We start from the raw sequence: 17,559 nt of genomic DNA on the forward strand, positions 1-17,559 counted from the left end.
AGTGTGGTTGAGGGGGAGGCCAGAGCCGAGGCTGAGGCTAGAACCCCCCAGTGTGGGGAAGACTGTTAATAAGTCAGTCATTCAGCAACTACAGACCGGCTCTCTGGGGCCTCCAGGGCCCTCATCTGTAAATGAGGTGGTGATGGGGACTGAAGCCCCTCTGGTCCTGTGAGTCCCAGGTCCACTCAGCGCTCACCCTGTGTAGGGGTAAGGGGGACCCTCTAAGAGGAGAAGGCCCTTACCCTCGAAAAATTGCTCAGCACAGGTCACAAGGGACGAGGGAAGGAGCCGGGTGGTGGGTTTGCCAGGCAGGAGGTGGGAAGGCGTGCTGGGGGCAGAATTCCTGTCCCTGGCTCTCTCAGGTCTGGGCTTTGGGGAGGAGGTGGGTGTGGGGCTGGGGTGTGACCCCGAGTTGTGTGCCCTGCAAGGCAGGACGTACCGAGACTCTGAGGGTAGTGGGCCAGCCGTCGTCCAGCATGGGGCCGTGGTCAGGGTCCTGCAAGGAGTACTCGACTGAGAACGTCACTGGCTTCACGTAGTCAGCGGTGTCCTGTGTGGGAGGAGGTGAGGGTGGGGTGAGGGCTGAGGCCAGAGCAGCTGAGAGAGGACTTCATTTCCCTAAACCCGGAGGGCAGTGCCCTGTCTGCCCTCAGCATGAGTCTAGGATGCAGTAGCTGCCTGGGGTGGGGGCTGGAGGGTCCCAGGAGGGGCCGCAGCTGAAGAGTGTGCCTCCTGGAAAGGACCCTGGGCTTTTGTATGGCAATCTGGCTTCTTGGATGTTTCACCAAGCTCCTGGTCACCCTTCAAGGCCAGACACCCATCTCCCCAACACCTCAGACTCCAGGAAGCCAGGCAGCACCCACCCGAGTCCTGTCCAGCCCTGTCATGGCCACTCCCATGTGGTGTTCAAACTCCCTGATTGCGTGTCCGTTTCCCTCCCCCAGAAGCCTCTTAGCACCATCCTAGCATTGTGACAGGTCTTAATAAGCATGTCAAACCCATGAATAAAAAACCTGTGACCGGTGCTGGGCTGATTCAGGTGGCCCTCTCTATAAACAGTAAGAGGGGATGCCTAGAGCTCCTGAAACAATCTCCTCCAGGGATCCCAAGTCCTGACATGAATGGCTTCTTTGTATTAAGGCAGTGGCTTTCAAACTTGAACTTGCATCAGAATCCCCTAGGGGTTGGGGGAGGGCTATTAAAACACTGAGTCCCACCCCCAGTGTTTCTGATTCAGGAGGTCTAGGATGGGGCTTGAAAACATGCATTTCTAACGAGCTCCCAGGTGATGGAGATGCTGTTCGTCCAAGGTCCACACTTGGAGAACCAGTGCACCAGCCCATCAGAAGAGGTACCATACCAACAGATGTGAGAACTTCTCACCTCCTCCTAGCTTTCTGACCTTGCCCATTGCGTCCTGGGGCCAGCAGGCTCTCAGTGTCCCCTGCTGTGTCCCTGAGGCTGGAGCTGTGGTCTGGGTACTCGAAGTTTCTGGATGAGGTGAACTTCTCATCCTCTTCTTAACCCCCTGCTTCTCCCTCTCTGCCAGGCTGGCCTCTCCCTGCCCTTCTTCCCAGCTTGTCCACTCCACTGGCCTGCTTTGCCTGGTCTTCAGTTTCAATCGATGCCCACTTATTTTTTTTTTCAAGCCATGGTCCCTGCTGGCTGGCCCTGTTCTTTCTGCTAGACCTCAGTGATCACTGCCTTCCTCCTCGCACTTCATCCCCTGCTGGAGAATCTTTGGGAACTTGAAAGGTGGGAAAGAAGGACTTTTGGAGGAGGGTGCTGTCAGGTGGTAGGTTGTAACTTTTTCTCTGGGGCCTGAGTATGGGTTGGCCACGGTCCAGAACACGGCCCATGGGCTGGCCTCCTGAGGTCTGCTGGCAGCAGCTGGGCTCTCTGACTCCCCCACAGCAGTCCCCCTTCCAGCTCTGTGTCCCCTTCTTGTAGGAACTTGGGTCCTGCTAGTGGGGCTGCTGGGCATCAGGCTCACCAGGACATGGAAGGTGATCCGATCACAGTGTTCCTGGCCGGAGGAGAGCAGGGCAGCCCTGTTTGTGTACCTGTCCCCACCCTCATCCAGGTGAGCTCGTGGTGTGTACCGCCTCTCATCCATGGTCGCATTGTACCTGATGCCTAGAGGAGGGAGAGGCCAAGACCAAGAAGGTGAAGTCATGTTTCCATCCAAGACTGTTTGCCTCTCATTTAAAATAGCCTCTGGAAAGTCAACCTCCTCCAGGAAGCCCTCCAGGCTGGCCAGGAAAGAGATGTTCCTCTCCCCTCAGGAGGCCCAGTGTGGGCAGGAAACTCCCAGGCAGAGAGCAAGCAATGCCGTGAGAAAGAAGAAAAGAAACTTGAGAGTAGAGGGAGGTAGAAGGAGGAGAGCTGGGACTGACAGTAAAAGGAAAGACAGGAAGAAGTGGAAAGAAAAGTGAATGTGGTAGAAGAGAAGAGAAGACAGGCCGAGGGGTCAGGGCGATGCCCGTTTGAGCCCCTCCTGGAGTCAATGCGACTTTACACCTCCCTCCTTTCCTCTTTCCAGCTCTCACCCTCGGCTCTGGGATCCCATCATGTCTGGTTCACAGGTTCTGCGGGTGGCAGGTCCCACCGTACCAAGGAGGGTGGGCTGGGCCCCACCAGCTTCCCACCCATTCCTCAAACTTAAGACTCCATTTTGGGGTTAAAGGTCTACAGCCTCCTCCCCTTCAATTAGGCTGATCGCGTGTTGATTCCAGGACAGGCTCAGGCCCTTCTCCTGTAACCCAGCTGGTCCTCTGGGTATGCCAGGTCCTTGCGTCTCTCTCCTTTCATAGGGAGAAGTAGAAAGAAGGGCACAGTCACCCAGGCCTGACTTTGTCCTCATCTTGCCCCAGACCCCTGTTTCGTCTTCATCCGGTTGGCCCTGCTCCTTGGCTGAGAAGCTCTCTGTAGTCCCCACTTCCTGCATAGGCCCAGCAGGTCCCGGTCGGGCCCTAGAACCAGCAGCTGTCACTTCTCAGAGCTGCCTGGTCCCCAGGCTGCCATGAGCAGGTGTCTGGCCCCAGCCTTGACTGAAGGTGGAGTGATAGATCCTCAGAAGGAAACCACCTGCTACAGACTCACTCCTACTCCAGGCAGTGACCACCGCCACCTGTGTCTTCATCCACCTGATCGCCTGGTTTCTGGCCCCCCACCCCCGGCCCTGGGTCTGACTCTTTCTCTGCATCCAAGCTGACTTAATGGCTTTCACATCCCAGTTTACTCCACTGCTTCCAGTCCTCTGTTCTGATCCCAACTGCACCCCGACTACCTCTTTCTTCTACATGACCTTGACCTTAGTCACCATGGCTCACTGCCGTCCCTGCGCGAGCTTGATATCCCCTCTCTGTCCCTTGGAATGAGAGCACCAAATGGGCATCCAGCAGTCATCAAAGGTGGACTGAGGTGTGACCTGGCACTTATAATCCAGGTTTTGAAGCAGAGCAATCCCGAAGTCCATGGGGGAGGGAGAGGGGCCTGGTTTACCGACTGTTGCTGTTTGGAAATGGGGTGCCAGGAAGATGGGTGTGAAGCAGAGGAAGGCGGCCAGGCAGGTGGCATCTCTGCCGCTGCGTTTGCAGTCCCTGTGGAAGATGTTGATCTTGGCCGGCTCGAAGTGGAGGCTGGCATTGATCTGAACCACGGGGCGGGACCTGGAGAAGAAGGGTGTGTAGCTGGGCAGGGTGGACCCAAGGTGGCCCTGCTGTGACCTGGTGGAAAGGTGGAGGACCAGATGGGAGTAGAATCTGCAAGACCACCACTGGAGGGTGAGGTAGGGGATGGGGATGAGGGGCCCAGAGGAGCCCCGGCCATTGAAGGATTGGGCAGAATGTGCACAGGTAATGAGGGGTGGGCTCAGCTACCTCCTTGACCTTTGAAGCAGCCCACCCTCGTTTTCCTTGCTGCAGACCATACGGGCTTCCTTTTGCCTCCTTATCACTTTTAGGTCAGTGGTTCCCAACCCTGGATAAACAGTAGCATGACCTGGAGAGCTTAAACAAAGTCCTGGTGCTGAAGTTGCACTCCAGGTCAAATTAAATCAGAATCGGCATCGACATATCTTACAGTGGAGCTTCTATATTTTAACAAAGGGGCGCATCTCCCGGGGATCTATGGAAATGCAGATCCTGATCTGACAGTGGGCACAGATGCTGCCTTTCCAGCAAGCTCTGGGGTGATGCTGCTGCTGCTGCTGCTGCACTTGGTTCCTGGACCAGACTTGGAAGAGCTTGGGGTCGAGGCTCCCCAGGCAATTCCAGCGGGCAGCCACAGTAGGCAACCAGTCCCCGCACTACAGATTCTGCCCTGGTGTGCCCGACACTACCCACCCAGGCGGCCAAACGTCCTCTTCTGTTGGTCTAAGTCAAACATATTCAGGGAAGGAAATGTATCATCTTTCAAAACCATGCATTTGTTTAACACGAAATAAGTGTAGTGTGGTTTGGACGCTTCAGAGTTCAAGCGGGATTGTCTGTGCTAATACTCTGCTCTTACTCTACCCTGTGCTGATACTCTAAGGGGAGGTGCTGCCTCCTCTGCGCTGGGGAGTGAAAAGGGTGAAGTTGAGTCTTGGCTCTTTTGGTTCTTCCCAGGGCCTTGGGCAGGCCACATGGTCTTTCCCACAGGAATCGTAAGGCTCACAGCAGGTAAGTGAGACATGGAGAGCGATGCTGTGTAAACCTAATAGTTTTCATCAGCGGTTCTCAAACTCAGCTACCCATTGGTAATAAACACTGGTGGAGCCTTTGGAAACTACCACCTGCTGGCCACTCCCCCAGAAATTCTGCTTTAAGTGGGTTGGGTAAAGCCTGGGCAGTGAGAGTTTTAAAAGCTCCCCGGGTGACCATAATGGGCGGTCAGTCCTGGGTGAGATCCAGGGGCTTGGACCATACAGTCTCCCCAGTGGGCTCTGTCTACAAGTTCATCACTGCTCAGGGCTTCAGAGGAAAGCAATCTCTGTATTAGATACACGTGCTTTCCTACTGGCAGAGAAGGGGGATCTGTTCCTTTAAGTAGCTGGAAAGGCTGAAGTTGAAAAAATGTCTAAGTAGCCAGAGCTTCAGGGTAAATTCTAAAAGAGGCTTTTTGACACTAAAAGCTCAAAAATCTTAGAACTCCCTTGAGAAGAGGGATTGGAACTTGAGAGTAATTCACAGTCATTTCATACAAAGGAGATTTGTAATCACGATGGGGTAAGAACAGGGTGCGTTTGGCTGACAGTGATTAAAGACAAGAGACGAAGATCCCGAAGCCTAGCTTTTAAACCCTGTATCCATCATGAGTCTCAGGAGAGCCCAAGAGTCAAGAAAAGCGAAGGAACCAACCACAAAATCACAGCGTTGCCAAGGCTGCCCACCGCCAGGTCCACAAGCCCATCCTCATTGAGGTCCAGTTGCCCGTGGAGGCTGCAGCCAAAATACTGGAGGCCGGGAGCCAGCTCTGAGGCGGCGATTCTCTAGGGAGTAAGAGGGAAAAGCTGGGACCGGACATGGTTAGAACTGGGTGAGGCATGGCCACCCACCCAAATGGGAACTCTGGAGGGAGCCTGCTCAAAACCATTGGGATGCTTCTCCAGCCCAAAGCTGTCTGCTGGGCTGTGCTGGCACCCGAGATTTCTACCATTAAGTCAGACTTTTGGACTAAAGTATTGTGCCTGAAAAGAGTTCCCCACTAAGTGTAAATATATGTTACCTGGCAGGTAACCCAATTAGTATCTCTAACGTGGTATGCTATCATACTAATAACATATTGAGCAATGGTAATGACCCTGAGGGGATGGGACCTAGGATGGCTCACTTTTGAGGGGAGCAAGGGGTCCAGCATGAGGCATTTCCGGAGAAAAGCAAGCCCAGGTAGGAGTTCTGTGCTGTGGTCAAGTGCATGAATGAACATGGCAAGGGTGAAGTTCGGGCCTGGGGCTCTGTTGTTGCTGCTGTCAGCAGGGAGAGGGTGCCCATTTTCCCTGAAGAATCATGTACCCATTTTACATCTTTGACACCAGGCAAGTAGAGCTATGAGGTGGGAACCCTTTCCTGGGCAGGGAAACAGCAGACAACCCTGAACCCAGGGGCCGAGAGGTCCCAGCTCCGCCCATTGGCACTACCTGCTTCGGCGTCTTTAGGAGGCTGCCTTGGAGGCCGTGGAAGATGTAGACGGCCCCTTGGTGGTTGTCCTCCAGAGGTGCCCCCACCACCACGTCGCTGTAGGCATCTTGATTGAGATCCCGCACTGACACAATGGAGGACCCGAACCGGGCATTCTGGTAACTGTGGGAATCCTTCAGTGTTCCGTTGTAAACAAACCGGTTCTGTAAAGCCGGGCCAGGGAGAGGCCCAGGGGGACTTGGCAAGGGCCCTCGGAGTCACGGTCCCCTCTGGCCTGCAGCGTCCTCGCTCCACCCCGTCTTCCCAGCATCCCGTCTCTGGCTGCAGAAGCCCAGGGACAGAGGAGCTTTCTAGCCTCCCCTCCCTGGCTCAGCAGGCAGGTGCTAGCCTCTCTCGTGACTCAGTTTCCCTGGTGGATGCGGGAGTGAAGGCAGGCACCAGGTGCCCCGGAGGCTGCCAGCCGCACACAGCAGTACCTGTCTCAGGCTGTAGACGTACACCCTGCCTCGCTCTCGGCCCTCGCTGAAGTACATGGGTGCGCCCACCAGCAGGACATCCGTCACGCCGTCCCTGTCAATGTCCACCGAGGTGATCTCACTCCCGTAGTAAGAGCCTATCTGCGGCACAGGGACGGGGAGAGGGCTGTGGGGCTGCGTTGTGGAGAGGCCTCAGCGACAGCCTTTGACTTGGGATTTGGGGTGAACGACCTGGAGGTCCTCCCCTGCCCAGGCCTCTCACTCCCCCGCCCCCAAGGAGTGGACTTGCCCCGTCAGTCTGTCCTTCCTTCCCCTCTTTTTCCCCTCAGCCATCTCCATGCCTGCTCTTCCTTCTTCCCATTGTTCAGTTTTATCAATTGCCATTTATTCTGTTTGTAACTGATGCATTATAATGGCAAAAAATGAGCATATAAAAAAGGTGTAAAGGAAATAAGTCACCCATTGTCCAAACATCCAACTACTATGAATGTTGTAGTGTATTTTCTTCTAGTCTGTTTTCTCTAGCACATGGGCCCTGTGTGTGCATATGTTAATGTTTCCAATCTGGATCATACTAATTATACATGCATAGTTTACATACTGATGGGTCATGAGCTTTTATTAACTTTTTTCTCCTACACAGTCATGGGTGATTCTATAATATTTGAAATCATGCCTGTGCCAAGTGTGTTCAATCAGTTCTCTACTGTTGAACGTTTAGCTGGTTCAGTTTCTAATGTCACAAATAACTATGGGAGTAGCACCTTGTAGGGTGAGTTGTGATTTCTTTGCAGCATTTGAGCATTCACTGGGTTCCTCTCCCACACTGGGTGCCACACCCCCCCAAGTCGGTGAGGGCACCGCCCACCCACTCAATCAGAGGGTCACCCCGCTCCGCCCTCCACCTTACCCTCCAACCTCCTGCCATCTCCCAGGGAGAACTGCCTGGGGTTTGCCAAACATCGCCCCAATATTTCCCTCCTCTGCCGCCTCTTCCCCAGGTCAGGCCCCATCCAAAGGCCTCCCTGCCTGCAGGCCGGCCCCTCTGGTCCACCTGCATGGGCAGCCAGAGTGGCCTCCTAGCAGCTGACCATGTTGCTTCCTCAATTTCGGGACAAAGTCCAAACTCTGCAACGTGACCCTGCTGGACCGGACCCCTTCCCTCCCTGCCCAGCCTCCGGCCCCCATGTCTGGCTCCCAGACCCCCTTCTGCCACACCCAGTGATTTCTCTTCTCCCAAAAGCCCAGACCCTGGCTGGGTTCCAGGCTTCCCTTGGCATAAACTTTTTACTTGTTAGCACTTCTCTCCTTTCCTCCCTCCCCGTGAGTGTCTGCCATCCCTCAGGTCACTCCCTCTGCAGGTGCCTCGCGAGGGTGGGTGCTGTGCCTGCTGTGTGCTCTGCAGGCCTGGGGGCCCCACCTGGCACACAGGAGGTGCTCAGTAAATGTTCATGGATCAGCGGGTCACCTAGGAAAGGGAAGGAGCCCTGCCCAGGGATGGGCCCTGCGTGACATGCTTTACAGCCTCGAGTCAGCATGCGTGAGCCTCACGGTCCTCATTTTATAGGGAAGGGACTCAACAGAGAATGTGAGTCACTTGCCCAAGGTCAGAAGGCTGGTCATGGCCAAATTGGGCTGGAACTCAGTCTGTCTGACTGACACCTGAGCCCTGACTCTCCCTCCCCCAGTCATCTCCTGGCTTAAGGGTGCTTTCAGAATCACGAAGAGCTTTCCACTGAAGAGAAAGATAAAAACACAGAAGAGGGAGAAAAAAATCATAAGCACTGGGTGGGGGAGGGAAGTGATGGGCTTGCCTAAAGTAATTAAGAGGCAGACAGCAAGTAAGCAGGCAGGGAGGTTGTTCAAATATGTGGCCTCAGCTATGTGGGTCATGGTGATTTAGAATCCACTTAATTTAGCTGCCTTCAGCACTGCGGTTTCTCCTTCGGATGCTGGAGGCAGGGCTGGGCAGTAAAAATGTCATAAATTCACCAGCAAATTCCCTCCAGCTCTCAAGTCTAGCCTTGGATTCCCTGGGGGGACTGTGGGTGGGGAGGGTGGAGGCCAGGGAACAGAGCAGTGTCCTGGGTCCCCCATGGAAAGATGGCTTCCAATGGCTGGAGGGGTTTAGGTTAGACCCAGTGAGGAGCTTGTCCCTATGCGCAGGCCAAGGGCAGCAGGCGAGGCAAGAGATAGGCCGGTTCCCAGGCTCTAGGGAGCTTGTGGTGGGGGAGCTTGCTGCTGGAAATGACAGCAAGGACCAGGACAGGGCCCAGCCCAGGCCAGGGTGCCATGGATGCCAATGCTGCCAGTCAGAAGGGGCTGAGGCCTGGTCCGGGGATTGTTGGGGATCAGGAGGTGGCATAATGCAGACAGCCCCACCAAGTGTCCTGGATTCTGAACTTAACCTGGCCATGAATCCACTCTATAACCTTGGAAAAGCTACGTTGCTTCTTAGGACCACAGTTTTCCTCAGCTGTTGAAATGACTTTTCTGTTGTCTGAACTTTTCACCACCAATGACGCTATCAGAGCTTTCTAATTTGCATTCATGACTGTCCAACATGAGACTCTTAGCAGCGCGGTCTGGCTGCCCCCCACGTCCCCGGCAGGGCAGTGGCGTTGCCCACAGGGCCATTCTGCATTGTTACCATTCCGGGAAAAGGGAAGACGCTGGCGTCTTGGCGAACCCATGGGGTCTCGAGTGGGTGGAAGCGCAACTCCTGGCCGCATGAAGGTGGCTTGAGGAACATGGCTGCCCCCCAGGCGCCCTCGTAGCCCAGGCCTTAGTCTGGAAGATGTGGCCTCTAGCCCCGGACTCTACACATGACCAGGGAGAAGCTGGCTGTGGGGGGCAGAGGTCCACAAAATGGAGGTGAGCAAGTTCTCCAGCTTCTCCTTGCTGCATCAGGGACCAGGGCCTGGCTTTCTGGGGATGGACTGGTCCAGCTGCAAGGCTGGTGTGAAGGACATACATGTTCCACTACCAGGAAAGATGTTTGTGGGCCTGGGATCATCCAACTGAGAAGGAAGAGATGGCCTCCAGAGACGCCCCAGCCCAGCCTTTCCCATTTGTCCACCCCATAACTTCCCCTTTGTTACCTGCTCACCCCGCAGGGCCTGGTGGATGGTGAGGCTCCGGTTGTTGTGCATGGTGAACAGGATGGCTTTGCCCGTGTGGTTGAACCGGGGGGCTCCAGCCACGTACACTCGCCCCTGCCTGGAGGACACGACCGATGTGACTGTGTACCCTGCCGCAGGAGGAAACAGGCTGGTCTCTGGCCCCACGTGCTCAGCAGGCCTTGCCAGGGCCCCCCAAACGGCTCAGCTGTGCCGGAGCACAGGGAGGTGCATTCAGGGCAGGCCGGGCAGATGCAGTAAGGCAGGGCAGTCACTCCCAGGCCTGTACCCCACGCCCTAGTGGGAGGAATAAAGGAAGCCAGGTGGGGCCACTGGAAGGCAGAGCCGACCTGGAATGTGCACGGCCCCTCCTTCACCTGCAGGCTTGGTTTTTGACCCTCACCAATAGTCTCTCAGGGACAAAACAGTGGCTTCTTCATTCCCATAAGCCCTTGTTAAGTGGCTCATGAAAACTCGTGTTGTCTGTGTGGGCATAGGATCTCAGGGATTCTTGCAGCCCCAAAGCTTTGCAGACTCAAAGGAGGGTGCTCCCAGGCTCCTCTCTGGCCACACATATGACATGGGAAAGAAGAAGATATGGAACCCAGGGGCTCTTTGGAAAGGCGCCAGTCTGTGTTCTTAGGATGGCACTGCCCGATCATTGAGCCTCTCAAGTTGCCCACCCAGCATCTGGAAGGTGAGTGTGTAGCACCTTCCGGTAACTCTCCTGGAAGTGGGGCAGGTGTGCAAGCCGAGAGTTCCACTTCCTGCAATATGATCTTGGACTGGATTCCAGTTTTTAGAAGGTGTCCGGCCTGTTGGCAGTTTCTGGGCCATTTCTGGGGAGTGGCTGTCTCTTTCTGCCATGTGTGCATGTGTGTGTAACACTGTCACTCGGGTCCTGCTGGTTGGCTCCAGAGTGACTACAGGAGGCACAGACGAGCAGATTCAGTGCCTAGGGGCATCAGAGCAGCCAGATGTCTACTCTGGTTCCAGACACACATTTTTTGACTCTTTGAAGTGTGTTCTGAGAAATGGAGCTTGAAAGGTCAGGAAAGGCCAGGACGTCGCATGGGGGTCACCAACGTGGCTGCGTATTTAGCACAACCATGGATACCTGTATGAGGGTGGGGCCTCGTGACGTGGGCAGAGACTGCTTCTGAGATGAGCCCTCAATGGCACTACCGGGAATGTCTCCTGTAGGCCCTGACCTTTGGGACTCCCACACAAGGAGGGATGGGTGGTGATGGGAGGGGCCAACTGTGGTGGGGCAGGCGTGGGCTGACCCCCAGAGCTCCAAGCAACATTGAGAACTTCCTGCTTCCATCAGTCTGTTGGTGGTGGCTTCAGTTCCCATGTGGCTCTTTGGCCAGCAGGCAGGGCCACCCTGAAAACCAAACCAGCCTCCCTGAAGGCCTGGCAAGTGGAACCTGAGCCAGAAGGCCATACAGCTTCTTCAGCATTCAGGCAGAGAGCCTGGCCTCCCCGTCCTCTTCCCTGTGCCCCTTCTCGCTTGGGGCATGTAGGGAGCAATCTTCCCTACCCAGCCAAGGCAGTGGCTGCCGTTAAGGCCAGACAACTGGGCTTCACGAGGGGCCTTTAGCCTGGCTCTACCCACCAGGGTCTTCTGGACGGAAGAGGAGCATCTAGAAGCAATCCCTGGAGCACATTTCAGGTAGAGGTGCATGGCTTGTCTTTTATTCTACCTACTTACTTGCCTGGCATGGTGGGCACCGGTCTGAAGAAGTGATGGCCCTGACCGGAGCTTGAATCAGCACCGAATGCTCGTGCCATGTGTGGGCAAGTTCTGGCTCCCCCGGCGCCCCTCGCTGCCTGCTGCCCTTCACCCGCCCTCACTCTGGCTCTCACCCAGATACGCGCCGTGGTTCTTGAGCTCCTCGGGGAACTCCTTCAGGTAGGACTCTCGGAGAGGAATGACCTTGCCACTGCTGGTCTCCTTCAGCACAGCTCCATTCCAGTCATAGGCACCGACAGCCCCCAGCAGAATCCCGTCCTGTCATTGGGGAGGGGACATGTATCAGCTCTTGCCCCCCAGGTGCCCCTCTCTGGGAAGCCACACTAGGTCCTGCACCACGAGGCATCTGTCAGCCGCCCTGGGCACCTTGTCCTGGATTTGTATTTAACAGCCCAACTTGTAGCCGGGATCTTTGGCTTTTGAATGAGTCAAAGACTCATTCCTTGTCCAACCTAACACACAGGCATTTTGCCTCAACTCATCCTTAGAGCAGAACAGGACAAGCGAATCCCAAGGATGGGATCTTAGGGGAGGAAGAATGTTCCAGAAAGAAACTCCAAATCCACGACCAAACCCCCGTTAGCCTTTGGGCTTCATAAACCCTCCAGGAAATCTCTTGTCACTGTTCTTTCTGACACTCCTTTGGGCTGTGCCCTTGCACTTGGCCTTCTTCCACATTCCTCTGTGGTGTCTGAGTTGCTTCCTTGTGTGAAAATCCTATTTCTTAATTTTTTAAGTAAAAATTCACTGAGTGTTTCCTTTTTGCCAGACACCTCATGGAGCTCCAAGATCCTAAATGAACACACAGATAAATGCAATAGACTGGGATAAACATGACAAGGGATGTAATAGATGCCTTGGTGAGGTTTAATTTAGATTGAAGTGGAGGTCAGCAAAAGTGTTTTGAACAGGTGATGTGTACCCAGACACTGGGAGGGGGTGGGAACAACTTGTGCAAAGGTCTTGGGGCTGGAGGGTGTTTCGAACCTCTGGTCTAAGGAACTGAAGGCTGTTTGATGGCTATTTGAATGGAACAGTGAGTGAGAGGGGGCGAGCGGTTCAAGATGAGGCTGGACAGATGAGCCAAGGCCATCCATGACCACCAACCCTGAGGACAGAACCTGTCATTAGTTGTAAGGTAAGTGGATGCTACAGTTCTCAGGCAGGAAGACAGGAAGCCCTGACTTCTGGAGGTGAAGTCTCCCTGTGACTGAGTCCGGGGGCCTCTCCTGAGGACTGGGGCTACTCACACTATGGGCTGCACCTGCACCTATCACTACCATCCCGCCTCCTTAAACAATCCAAGGAACTAGTGGGTGCAGGAAAACAAACAGCAAGCACTTGGAAGAGGAGAGAAGTGAGTAGGGGCAATGAGGGACTAGAAGGGTGGTGGAAGCAGGGAGGGGCTGCCTTCCTGGGTTACGCTGGTGACTGGGGCTGAGGGCGGGGGATCGGCTCTGGGCTGGGAAAGCATGAGCTGGTGAAGTCACGTTTCTCCCACTGAGCCTCCCGAAGCCCAGCTCATTGTCTGGATTCGAGGTTCGCCCACCGCTTGGGGCCCAAGGCACTCGATCCCCCCTTACCCTCAGAGCAACGGTACCAATAGAAAAATGTGATTCTGGCCTCGGGACAGTCAGAGCCACCGAAACACACAGGCAGGGTCTCCCTGCACCAGTATCACTGGTGGCAGAGGAGGGGGCAAGATTGCGAACCTTAAGCAGAACTTTCTTTTCTCATTTCTAAGGTGTCACTTTAAAGAGTAAAGTTGATCTTATCAAAGGGTTGAAAATCCCAACATTCTAGAGGTAGAATGGACCATTCCGACAATGTTTTCACGACTACAAATAAACTGGTACGGGGGAGTCTGATGCGCTTGGCTGTGTCTACCGTCACGCTTTCCAACTCGCTTTCTTCCTCCTCCTCGGTTGGAGCCTCAGCCTGGGGGAGGGAGCCCGATGGTCTGCGGGAGCCAGGATCCGGGCCAGGTGCTCCAGGACTCTGCCCGCAGAGTCACGGCCAGCAGTCCCGAATGTGGGTGTGCTCCCTGCTTTCCAGGACACTTTCTCCTTCAGTGACCCATTTGTGTAAGGCCAGAAGGACAGATGTCACTATTTGCATTGGCAAATGAGCATCTGAAGTTCAGAGAAGGAAAGGGACTTGCTCGAGGTCACACAGCAAGTCAGAAGCAGAGCTAGGACGTCAATCAGGGAGGTAGGCTGAGGAGAAGAGAAAACACCGTCTGCTTCCCAGAGGCCTCTGGGTCCCACTTCCAGCTTTCCATCTGAGCTCTGCTCTGGGGGGAGTGCAGCGTTTGGGCTTCAGCTCTCTCTCTTCCTTTCCTCCCTCTCTCTGCCTGCTGAGTTCAAGTTTGTAACCATAGATCAGGCTTTTTTGCTTTGTGGAGAAACTCTAGAGATAAATTTTTGGCTTTGCAGATGACTAGAGTCCTTTGCGATGCACTGAGAAGGGCGGGCTCAGCCCAGTGCCTGGGATTCTGCTGGGGAGCCTGATGCTGACTCAGCACGTGTGGAGCTTAGAGATTCCCAGGGGCTTCTGGACCTGGCAGCACGTGGCTGGGGGGGCAGCTCACAGACTCTCACCTCATGCCATTTTACCCTGGTAATGGCTGCAGGCCTGTGGTCCCCGTAGGAGGCTCTTTCTGGGGAAGGGGTCTGCTGGGGACTGGGAGAGCCCCGCTGAGGACAAGTGCACCATGAGGAGAGGGCTGGCTGAGAGCATAAGCGAAAGCCACCAGAGCCAAATTCACTATGTCACCATTTTTTTTCCAGCTGTGGGAGCCCAGGCATTCAGAGTTTGGAAAACATCTCGAAGCGTGTGGCCAAAGTCTTGAGAGAGGAAGCCAGGACTGCAGGCCCAGCTGGAAACAAGCAGCAGGTCTCACACTCCAGGTCCAGCACCTGCTCCCTGATTTGTGGCCTCCCTTCCTATGGGGCCCCCTGGGCTCCCACCGGACATCAGCAGGGTCTGCCTGGGTGCCCTTGCACAGATGGGCTGTTGGCACAAGCCGACTTTCCCAATGCTCTGGGAAAAATGAGCATCGTGCAAAACGAGGAAGCAGACTTGGCGGCCCTCAGATGCCCGAGGCCCAGTTTGTGCCCTCCCTGAGGACCTGCACCTGTCTTTGCTGGAGCACGGTGCGCACTGTCAGGTCCTGCCAGCTCAGCTCCTCTCTGCCCTCTGACCAAACCTCTGCAGCAGCCTTGCCTTCCCAGACGAGCTGAGTGCTCCCTGGGCTGTGGCCCTACCTCCCCAAGCTCCGTGTGCCAGATGCCCATGTTCCCAGCTGGGCTGGGCCACATCCCAGCCCCGGGAAAGCAGTGTAACTTAGGGCAGTGGTTCCCAGCTGGGGGTTATTTAGCCCCCAGGCAACATTTGGCAGTGCCTGAAAAGAATTTTGGTTGTCACAGCTGTGGATGGTGTTGGGGTTGCTATGGGCATCTGGCGGGTAGAGGCCAGGGGCGCTGCTGAATACCTACTGTGCCCAGCACAGCCCACAGCGTAAACGTATCCGGCCCTGGTCATCCATGGGCCAAGGCTGAGCATTCCTGGCCTTGTAGTAGAGTGTGTGCTCTGGAGACAGACATTCCTGACTTTCAGTTCCTCCTCCAAAGCTTCTAGCTGTAAGGCTGGGCATATTTCTCTCTTTCTTGGGCCTCAGCTTCCTCAGCTGTTCTGTTGTAAGAATTGGCATTTATAATCCTTAGCAGGTGTTCAGCAGCTAATAGGACTTGGTACATATTAGCTCTTCTCATTGATGAATTCATCCATAAAGCACTTCTGGGAAGGGAGTCAAAGGGTCAGCTCTCGAAGTCAGGTTGGTGCTGCAGATGAGTCTTCCCATCAGCTTGTGAGAAGCGCTTGGACAGAGGCAAGGACAGCCTACTTGGGGACCCACAGGAGAGGCTGGCCAATTGAGAAAGGGGGTGGGTGCATAGTGGAGTTAGAAAGGGATTTTAGGAAAATTTTACTTGATCGATTATTACATAAGTCTCAAAATGCACACTTCAGTTCCAAGCCTCAAGATTCAATTCTACAGAAATTTTCAGACATCTGTTCAAAGACTAAGATCAGGGAGGTTAAATGATTTGTCTGCGGCTGCACAGCCAGGCAGTAATGGAATTAGAATACCAGGCGACAGCAGTTCTTCTTGGCACTAGAGAAGTGGTCTGTGGAGGCAGGCAGAGGGGGTCACTGGTGGTCCTGTGTGCGGGTGTGCAGGGGGACCACCCTGAGGGCACCAAGTGCTACCTCCCGCTAGGCTCTCCCATGGCTCCCTAGTGCCTGTGTGTTAACCTACAGCCGGTGACTGTAGAGGGGGAAGGACTGCATTCTCAAGAGCCCCTTCTAAGGCCAATGTATCATTAAGAGGGTGGATGATGCTTTGGTTGCTTGGATTCTGGAATCAGACTTCTTTTCCACAAGCTCAAAGTGGAGCCCAAGGAACGATGTGTGCTGGGATGTTCAGATGCAGTTGGGTGGGAAGGACCCAGAAGCGGGTCCTCCACGTTTCTGTGGAGAGGAGCCCCTCACCGTGTGTATTGTTAGAAGCTGGTGTCCAGGGCAGTGAGGAGGGGCTGTGGGGGGCAAGAGGCACATTTCGTTTGACTGCTCATTCAAGATCAGAGGGTTGACGGCCTCTGCTCAGAGTTTCCCAGAACAAGGTCCAGGAGTGGGGTGCTGGGCACAGGGCATAGCCCAAGGACATACAGCTGGACTTAGGAGGGCCAGTGACCTGGAAATGATTCCTGCCCCCAGGAGTCACCTTGTAAATAATCTGGAATAAGTGTACTATGTCCTGGCCTCATGGGAGGGGTCCCTGGACGACCCTGATGGACAGCCCTGATGGACAGCCATGACGGACAGACCTGATGGACAGCCCTGATGGACAGCCATGACGGACAGCCCTGATGGACAGTCCTGATGGACAGCCCTGATGCACAGCCCTGATGGACAGCCCTGATGGACAGCCCTGATGCACAGCCCCGATGGACAGTCCCGATGGACAGTCCTGATGGACAGCCATGACAGACAGACCTGATGGACAGCCCCGATGGACAGTCCTGATGGACAGCCTGACTGCCTGGCCCAGCTGGCGGGTGAAGAGTCTACCCCCGCGCTCAGGCTCATGGAGGCTCAGGAGGGGTTCACAGCTCCTGGGTCATTTCACCACATGGATTAGTTTCGTTCACTTTGGATTGGATCGGATATGTACACTAGTTCAAATGCAAAACTCTTAGGAAAGATTACAGCTTTAAGGCTTCAACAACTAAGAACCTCAGCTGTCCAGCCCACCACCCTAGGAGGGCCTGTGGAAGCACACAGGCCAAGTAGGGTGTTAGCGCCTTGCGTGCGGGTTACAGGAAAAATGATCTCTTTTTATCTTGGGGTGAGTCACCCAAGTTTTGTGTAGACAGATCCACCCTAAAAAATCTGCTTCCTTCTGTAAACTTTTGTGGTGGAGGGGCATTTATGGACTGCAGTGTAGGACGCTCAGTATGAAACCCCTCGGCTGAGTCCTCACGTAGGAGGAGCTCCCCGGAGGTCCATCTGTCACCAGTGGGCATCAATTATTCATGGTCCTCTTCCTTCCTCCACACCTTCCCCTTGTGGCTCATGGAGATTATAGACTGTTAGTGTCTATGTCCGCTAGGGAGGTATGGGTCCCTTCTGTAAGCTTTCTGATAGCTTCTTGATTACCCAACTTGGACAGGGAGTTCACCACCTCAGCAGACAGCCAGCAGTAATAGAAGCTATTTCAGCCCTCAGTGACTTTCACTGACAGCTTTCCAAATGCTAATGAAAACATCGGCTAAAAAAAATCCATTCTAGAATTTGACCAGGGATCCATAGCTGGTCTTTCTGAGGGTAATTTCCAGAATATTCTCTTTCCCCGTTTTCTAAGTTAACACTACAGTTCCTGGGCTGGCTCCAGCTCTCTCAGTTTTCCCAATGGCTCTATCTTTGGCCATCAGCGTGGGATGCAATTCCTGTGGTCTGGAGCCTTGAGCTCTTCAGGTGGCCAGGTGATGTCTTGGGGTCTCCTCATCTACTCTGGTCCCTGGTCC

At 54.6% G+C, this 17,559-nt stretch overlaps 1 protein-coding gene across 1 annotated transcript in view; it reads right to left on the reverse strand.

The window, feature by feature from the left end:
• The window catches only part of ITGA11 (integrin subunit alpha 11), a 115,854-nt gene that overhangs the window by 20,506 nt on the left and 77,789 nt on the right, over positions 1–17,559 (reverse strand). The window contains exons 11-18 of the mRNA XM_037054224.1: positions 11,587–11,731; positions 9,700–9,848; positions 6,599–6,739; positions 6,122–6,325; positions 5,343–5,473; positions 3,505–3,671; positions 1,994–2,136; positions 440–550 (exon numbers count right to left, since the gene is read on the reverse strand). Coding sequence (XP_036910119.1) covers positions 440–550; positions 1,994–2,136; positions 3,505–3,671; positions 5,343–5,473; positions 6,122–6,325; positions 6,599–6,739; positions 9,700–9,848; positions 11,587–11,731 — 1,191 coding nt within the window. The remainder of the gene's footprint in view (positions 1–439; positions 551–1,993; positions 2,137–3,504; positions 3,672–5,342; positions 5,474–6,121; positions 6,326–6,598; positions 6,740–9,699; positions 9,849–11,586; positions 11,732–17,559) is intronic.

Source organism: Sturnira hondurensis, unplaced genomic scaffold (assembly GCF_014824575.4).
Source record: "Sturnira hondurensis isolate 20B ecotype Veracruz unplaced genomic scaffold, ASM1482457v3 Scaffold0008196, whole genome shotgun sequence".
Lineage (NCBI taxonomy): Eukaryota > Metazoa > Chordata > Mammalia > Chiroptera > Phyllostomidae > Sturnira > Sturnira hondurensis.